The sequence below is a fragment of the Tasmannia lanceolata genome, unplaced genomic scaffold (assembly GCF_043159265.1).
Source record: "Tasmannia lanceolata isolate RefF3 unplaced genomic scaffold, GAP_Taslan_0.1 ptg000015l, whole genome shotgun sequence".
In the NCBI taxonomy this organism is placed as follows: Eukaryota; Viridiplantae; Streptophyta; class Magnoliopsida; order Canellales; family Winteraceae; genus Tasmannia; species Tasmannia lanceolata.
In genome coordinates this window covers 42,039,822-42,048,527 of record NW_027518692.1, presented here as the reverse complement: position 1 = coordinate 42,048,527, position 8,706 = coordinate 42,039,822, and the positions used below count along the sequence as shown (strand labels likewise).

General features: G+C 36.4%; 1 protein-coding gene across 1 annotated transcript; it reads right to left on the bottom strand.

Moving 5' to 3' along the window:
• Window positions 1-346: 346 nt before the first annotated feature.
• LOC143847336 (uncharacterized) lies at window positions 347-8,140 on the bottom strand. Its single transcript, XM_077356131.1, has 5 exons — window positions 8,056-8,140; window positions 5,983-6,432; window positions 5,603-5,681; window positions 1,585-1,715; window positions 347-778 (listed from the first exon to the last, which is right to left on the bottom strand). The coding sequence occupies exons 2-5, from the start codon at window positions 6,370-6,372 to the stop codon at window positions 539-541; spliced, it is 840 nt and encodes a 279-aa protein (XP_077212246.1). The 5' UTR covers window positions 6,373-6,432; window positions 8,056-8,140; the 3' UTR covers window positions 347-538.
• Window positions 8,141-8,706: the final 566 nt, after the last annotated feature.

The following is an 8,706-nucleotide window of genomic DNA, read 5'->3' as shown; positions in this document are numbered from 1 at the left end:
GAGATTTGCTAGGGTCCATCGCAAAAGGCATTTTGCAAATCGTCTGTAGCATGAGGGAGCAGCCACATAGGCTCAGTTTCCAACAGATTTTGTCATTATTCATGAGGTGGCTGCGCTCTCATGCAACAGACGTTTTGTGAAATGCCTTTTGCAATGGACCCTAGCAAATCCCTTTTTAATTTATTTTGATTTTTTTAAATAGTTTATTAGAAATATTGATTAAGATCTCAATTTAATAAAAGTTTTTCATTATTAAAAAGACCCCAAAACTTCTCAACCTTCCCTTCATAGGATGAGGAAAGCAAAAAGAAGAATTAAATTATCACAGGATTCTTTCTGTTAAGAGTAAGCCATAAATAACGGATCAAATTTCATTGCTAAGTAAATCAAGTAAAACATAGATCATAAGAAGAAATAGACTCTTTAAGATCCCTGCAGAATTGTATATAAAGAAGAATATCCTCCCTCCCATACAGCACAAAATAAAGAGATACAAGACCTAAAAAATAGAAGTGAAATGAAATCCCAAACTCACAGATCAATTGGTGGTAGGAAGGTAAACCCTGTGGATGTTGTTCATTGTAAGCTTGCGCCTGCAAGTAGGGCATTTCTTCTGAGCTGTAATGGCAGCCTTGATGCAGTTTTTACAAAAGATATGCCCGCACGTTGTCGACATTTCCTCCACTAACGGGCCCATGCAGATTGCACAGCTGAAGACTGGCTCCTTGGGCAGCACTGAGCTTTGAGCTTCTGGTTGTGGCTTCATAACAGTCTTTCTCTGCCAATGCATTGACTTGTCAAATAGAGCAAAATGATGCCTAGATCCAAATACTTCTGACTTCTATTTTAAAGAGAAACAGATACTCCATGAAATGAAGCATAATTCATGAAGCATCAATTCCAAGTGGTTTATTTGATCAATCGACTCACTCAAACAGTGTGTCAATCTTCATAAAAAATCATTTTAAATGTGAATTATATAAGTACAAATGTGGGAGAGATTAAGAGGATGCGAGGTTGTTTATCTGCTTGCCTAGTCAAGGGTGAGCTAGTTCACAGATCTTTGGGCTTCGATTACCAAACAAACAGAAGTGCCACATGATTGATGGTTGGAACTTGTTAACTCTTGGTGAAAATGCTGTTAGGCAAAACCAATGTTGGAAAGTCCTTGAATGCATCTAGTAAAAACTTATTACAGAGAGATGCATGATATTCACAGCCATTAGACTGTGATTTTCATCATGGTTATAATGAGTGCATGGGTATACCTAACATTATGGTTATAACGAATGCATGGTTATATCTAACAATTAAGGAATCTTCTAGTTTGGGAGTAAAAACACTACCATTTGACTTTGATTTTCATTTTTTTCTAGTTTGGGAGTAAAAACACTACATAATGAACCCACGCCCACTAAAATAAATGAATCCTCCCGATGTAAATGGATCCTCCTGATGTGCACACATCTTCAAAAGATGCCATATTTTCAGCTATCCAAAAATAATGGAAAGAATGTAGAACGAATGATACAGTCCAAATTATATGGTAAAATAACAACATCCATATTATAATATAGTTATTACCTTGGTACTGTGACTGCCTTCCAAGTTTATATAAAGCTCGCAATTGATAATAGTTCCGTTTGATGAATTTCTTTTGCGATTATTATAGCTATTGAGAGTCAGCCTAGTTATTGGTTCCTCTGCAACAGCACCTGTGGAGAGCAAGAAGTGTCGCCATTGTCAACTATGGCCATAAAAACTTGAAACAAGAATGTAAACAATAGGAATGCGTAAAGAAATAAAAATAAAAAAGACAAGTACAAAGGGAAAATACAAAAGACGTCTCAGTATTATTTCCAAATAGGCCACTTTACTCGTTTTTCTTCTCCACAACTTCATCAAAGCCGGTTGGTCATCCGCGCCAAATAAAGTTAAAAGTATCATTATGGGCCAACACCCACTCATACAAACAACAATAACATATCCCATCCAAAATAGCCATCCATCCTCTTCGCATTGGCGAAGAGTGTGAACCTTTGACCATTCAAAGTACAAAAAAAATCATTCATATCATACCATATTTAGATTTAGAAGTGGGTGTTAATAGACCTTAATCACCAGCAAAGCTATTTCTCTTAGGAAGGAACTAATTATTACACTCCCATATGGATTTGACCCCAAGTAACAGTTGAGTCTGTCCTTCATCCTTAGCCTAGTTCCCACTTTATCCCTTAGTTTTGCATATGCATCTTTACAAGCCATTGTATAAAATCTGTATCCCACTCCATTCTACAAGTTCCCTTGATCGCCACTGACACACCTTCAACTAAGGAATACATCTAAGCAAATAGAGATGAAACATGGTTTTAAAATTCCACTGAAACTGATACGAAACAACCGAAATGTTTCCATTTCCATTCCCCACTAAAACATATACCAAAACACAAACACATAGCGAAACCAAAACCTTAGGGGTATTATTGGCATACTATATCAATGTAATTTATAAGAATTGCATGTAAAATGTGATGTTTACAAAAAGGGTGGCCCAGTGCACGAGGCTCCCGCCATTGCGGGCTCTGGGGAAATATCAGACATGCACAACAAAGCGTGTTAGTAGGTTTTTTATGTAGTTAAAACCATTATGGATGGTTGTCTTGCTTATATTATGGTTTCTAAGTGTGTATTGTGCTTATTCTAGCATTTCCTAAAGTTTCATCTTAAAATTCTATCATTTGCATTTCCTAAAGTTTCATCTTAAAATTCTAAGTGTGTATTGTGTATTGTGCTTATTCTAGCATTTCCAAAAGTTTCCATATGTTTCAATTATTTTCGCCGAAATCTGCAACCGAAACCAAAACATTTCTATTTCCATAGCAACCAAAACCGAAACCAAACTGAAATTTAAAACCTTGGATGAAACAAACTGACGATAATTACAATGCTGTTTTTAATAGTGCAGATGTAATACTAATAGGGATCTAAACGCTCCTCTCATGATCTCTTAGTAAATGATGATTGCTGGGAGGATCTCTGTTGTTCAAGACCGCCTACATTGATATGATTTAGCCGACACTTTGAATTTATTGCTGACACATGTGCCGTGCCGTGTCCGACACGATACGCATGACCACACGTGTCAACACTCCTTTGGACACTTCTAAATTTTCCACTATAAGTGTTGGACTTAATGTGGACATATGGACACGTTTTTGTATTGTGTCAAGTGCGGAACTCTATTTTATTATAGAATATTGTGTTCACCTCTTTTATTATTAACTCTTCTTTTAATATAAACTCCTCTTTTAGCTCTTCTTTAACTAATATTTGTTGTCATACCCCGTTCCCAAAGCCTAAAACCCTAAACAAACTCTTATTCCAATACTATGTTCATTGTATCATATTGGTCACCCTCTACCGTTGTATATTGTATATTGGAGATGGAAGAGAACTAGATTAAATTGATGAATGTGTTGTTATTTGATTATCCCATGTTTGTTTTAGAGAGGAATGATAGATGCAAGGGCCCTCTTTATGCAAGGGCCGGAGAAGGGCCCTTGAATAGATCCACATCATTTTTAAAGTCGGTTGAGAAACTGAATGCGGTTGTAATTAATGACGTGGATCTTTTCAAGGGCCCTTCTTTAGCCCTTGCATAAAGAGGACCCTTGCATCTATCATTTCTCTTGTTTGTTAAATGAGTACCACAATATTTATATTGTTACAAGTTATGATAGTAAACAGTAATTTTATGTGTGTGAGTGAATTTAATTTTATATGTGTGTGTGTCACCATTTCTAAATTTTGAGATGTTGCCATGTCAGACAATTCGTATCCGTGTCGAAACTTGACAGACAAATCTGCATCTACAAATTATGATTATATATAATTTCTATTTTAGCCGTGTCCCCATTTCTAAATTTTGGGGGTTTGCCATGTCCGACACTCCATGTCCGCATCATCATGCGTGTCCGTGTCCACAAATCATAGCTCCACTGCAACTGGACCAATCATTCACCAAGCCTGCATCCCAACAAGGAGATCCATGAACTTCTGTCCAATAACAAGAGATAGAACTTGATCGAGAGGACAAGTAGCGATTACAACTTGAAAAGGACCACTCACCGTTCACGAAGGCATGATGAAAAACGAGAAGGCACTTAATTTCCCAGGAAGATAAGCACAAAGAGGGTTCCCACATTGACAAAAGAGATGATATCAAAAAGAAAGGTGTATCTTCCCGTAAGTATGCCTCTTCCCTTTAATAGTTCGGGTGTATACAATATTCCCTACGCCAACTTACTCCTTTTAGAGGTGCATTTCAAAATCCTGTACGAAAACAACCACCCTAGACAAGAATAAGGCATATGTTGTCTTTGTAGAGGAAAAATAGAGTCAAGAACTAACCTCCTTCACACGACCTAGAAAGAAAAGACATCTGTTCCCCTATAAGGCCTTTAAAATACCTCTGTCATGCCCTTATTAGTATAGTGTGCTTCAAAACTTTTACATGATAGGGACCTGCATCTACAAGATAACTGAAAGAAAGACACTATAAAATCTCAACTTAGGCTAGGCCAAAAATAAAACATACCACAAGCTAGGTCATTTCAGAACATAGAAAGACACTATATAAAATCTCAACTTTGGGTAGGCCAAAAATAACACATCCCAAAAGCAAGGTCATTTCAGAACATCATACCTTTGAAACCCAGCACATTACACTGAATAACTAGCATTATTTTATGTTGGCTATACAATTTATCTTCCGAATGAAGAGCATCTTGTGCCAATAACAAACATAAATACCCTTTAGTATTCATAGTCACCGGTTATGGTAGAAGTAGAGCCTTCACCAAGTCATATCAAAACAAATAATTGAGCAAATCTGCCTGGAGTCTAAGATTTCTAACACAGCTGGAAATTGGGTGTAGTCAATTGGGATAATTGCATATTGGAGGGGCCTAACAATAACAAAAATTCATGCTAGCGCATCATAATATCAAGTCCTAAAATATCCAAAAAGTATTATAAAACCCCAATAAATGATGAGTCTATCAGACCACGACACACATCATGCATAAATAAATAATATTGATGCAAATATGCATGATTCATACATGTATAAGTTAAGTGAGACCTCTAGATTGCAGACCACTTAGAGGGCTATTTCTTTCTTTTTTACAGACCTTAAGAAAAGCATGGCTTGAATATTAGTAGGTAGCAAAGAAGTGGTGTACAAAAATCTAAGATTGCAAACTATATAGAATTCTAGTTGAGGTCCTCACAGTATCAAATATGTAAGATGAAAAAGTAGACAGTCAAAGCATATTAAAACAACAAAAGATTTCCAGTGAGATGCATTCAATGCTTTCAAATAAACCAATCTATACATGTTTTCTGAAGCATCTCAAATTGGAAACCACAAACAATACATCAAAAGCAAACAAGGCATATTGATTACATAAACGGAATATAGAACAGCTTGAATATGGAGACGAAAGAAACATTAAAACAAGTCAATTGGAGGTGTTGCAATTTCGAAGCTGTAAAAATGCTAGAAGCCTTATCAATAACAAGAGATCGGAAAAACAAAAACCTGATCGGCCATGATGAATATCAGAATCTTCATCAAGTACTACAGTCACCACAGGGTTCCTTCTAGACTGATTCCTAGCCTGTATAATAACAAAGACCACCCAAAGAAGCGCGATGAAAAGGGATGTCTAGAATCAAGTAAATGCCTCCAGAAAGACAATATAAAAAGTACAATGAACTTTAGATTAATCAAGATAACCAATAAAGTCATGAGTTCAATACATGATCACCACATTTAACATTTATCATTTATCAATTCCCATTTAAAAAAGGACTCACCCAATAAAGTAAAATTGCATATCACCCATTAAAAAAAAGAGTACAGACCTCGGGAACATAGAAAATGAGCAAATAAATAAAGATAAGCCTAGTCTGGTGTACCTCTAAGAAGCTTCTTGGGGAGGAGATCACAACCTCATCATCTATGGCCTCAACATCAATTGGCACAGTACGAATCCTGCCAGCGAGTAAAGGCCCTCCTCGTCTGCTAACTTGATCGACCAAAGAATCACCACGTCTCGTGGTGGCCCTTCCTCGTCCGCTAGCGGGTAAAGCCCCTCCTCTTCCACCAACTTGTTCGATCAGAGAATCCCCACGAGACGTGGTGGCAACTTCCCGAGCCCTGTTATCACCACGAGACGTGGTGGCAACTTCCTGAGCCCTATTATCACCCGGAGGGGCAGCGTTAAGGTCCACATCAAGTACCATCTTCCTTCGTCGATGATCCCTCACATACCCTTTTAGAGGTTGCTTTGACCCTCGTGTGCTCATCTATACAAGTTGTTGTTCTCAATTTTACATCCCAAAAACCATAAACTTGAAATGCAAACTCTGATAATTAAAAAAAACAAAGTGCTCATCTATACAAGTAGTTGTTCTCAATTTTACAGCCCCAAAACCATAAACATTAAATACAAACTCAGGTAAAAAACAAAGTAATCTGGATTTCTAAATATAAGCGAAATGCAAGTAATGAAACCATTGAAAATCATACAATAATATATAGAAATACGAAAAGGGGAGAAGGAAAATGGGAAAAGCAGAAGAAAAGGAAAAATATTAGCAAAAATCTACTGCTAAAAATTACCACTGAAATGAAGATTTTTTATTCAACTCTTAGACCCTGTTTGGATTGCAAGAAAGACATTTCTAACAGAAATTTTCTTAGGAATAGTTCTTCTTTCTACAATTTAGAGGGAAATGATATGATTATGCTTAATTTAGACTTTAGAGAGATATTATCATAAATTGAAGCTCCCTCTAAGCAATCATGGAATAGGGTTCGTTCAAGTCATCTGTTTTTCAAAAAGTAAGAAAATTTAGAAATAATTTTCTTTTCCAAACTCAAGAAAATTCTTGGAATCCAAACAGGGACTTAGCTATTACACTAGAGATCAAAGAAATAGATAAGAAAAATCTACACGCGGACAAAAACCTTAGGTCCAAAAACTATCATTCTACAGAAGGAAAATTCAAGAAATATCAACAAAAAAAAAAGTTAAACCCAGAAAATTATCTGATCCAAAAACTCATGAAAATATCCCAAAAAATAATATCAGCAATAATCCACCTCTAAAAATTGCCACCAAAATGAAGAATTTTGATTCACAGTACGAAAAGCAGGACTCTTAGGCCATGTTTGGATTGCAGGAATTTTCTGGAAAAGTTTGGAAAGGAAAAATATTTCTAAAATTTCATAATTGTTTTACACACCAAAAAGATAAGTTGAACCAACCCTAATAATTTTTCATTTAGACGGACAGTCAATTTATGATGATATCCCGCTAAATTAACCATATTCATATCATTTTCCTCTAAATCATGGAAAGAAAAAAAATTCCCAACAATTTTTTTTTCCATCAGAAATGTTTTTCTTGCAATCCAAACAGGGCCTTAGCTATTACACTAGAGACCAAAGAAATAGATAAATATCCCTCTAAATTAACCATACTCATATCATTTTCCTCTAAATCATGGAGAGAGAGAGAAAAAAATTCCCAACAAACATAGATAAGAGAATTCAAACAGGGCCTTAGCTATTACAGTAGAGATCAAAGACATAGACAAGAGAATTCTAGACGAGGATGAAAACCCTGGGTTCCAAAACTAACATTCTACAGAAAAAATCACAGAAAAATCGAAAAAAAAAATCACAGAAAAAACCAGAAAATTATCTGATCACAAAATTCAAGAAAATATCCCAAGGAAAATAAAAGTAGTAAAAAGAAAATCCAAGAAAGAAAACTAAACGGACAAAATAACCGAAAAAAGGAAAATAAAAACAGTGATAAAAATGCAAGAAAGGAAAAAAGAAACCCTAAAATTAGTTGTCCGATCGAATCGGTGGCGATACGAATCGCGAAAAACGAATCGGAAAAAGAATTTCGGCGATTAAAAAAAGTAGAAATTTTGAAAAACAAAGAAAGGATCTATGAAAAGATGGGAAGATCGTACCTGATAATGACGGAGAGCTAGGGTTAGGGTTTTGGATAGAAAGCGTTCGGTCCGAGAAAAAAAAACGAAGATGGAGAGAGAGAGAGAGAGAGAGAAGATGATTGCAGAAAGGGAGAAAATATTTTTCCCCGTTTTCTTCCTCTGAGTGGGGTTTAAATAGAGAGAGAGGGGGAGAGAGAGAGAGAGAGAGTACGGGGTAAAGGGCGCACGTCAGCACGTGTGTGGCGTTTGAATGGTGGAGATTGGCACACGTGCTCGGTGATCAGGACCGTTGATCTGATGTTCCACCATAGGATGATCCAGTGGATCCAAGTCCCATGAAAATCAACGGGTTGAAGATATCCTTAATAAATAGCATCTTTTTTTTTTATCAAGTTTGATCAATGGTCTAAAATCATCCAATGAGAGTGGGGCCAACTATCATTAGATGATTCTAGACCTTTGGGAATTCAAATATGGAGATAACCAGTACTTTTCCATAAAGTACAGTGGGACTCACTTATAGGATGATCAAAACCGCTCATTTGTTGGGCCACGAAGTAAATAGCAGTACCCCATTACCCCGATGATCCTAACCCTCCAATCTGTAGAGGTTTCCATAATGTGCAGTTTCTCTACGGATCGGAGGGTTAGTATCATCCAATGGAAATT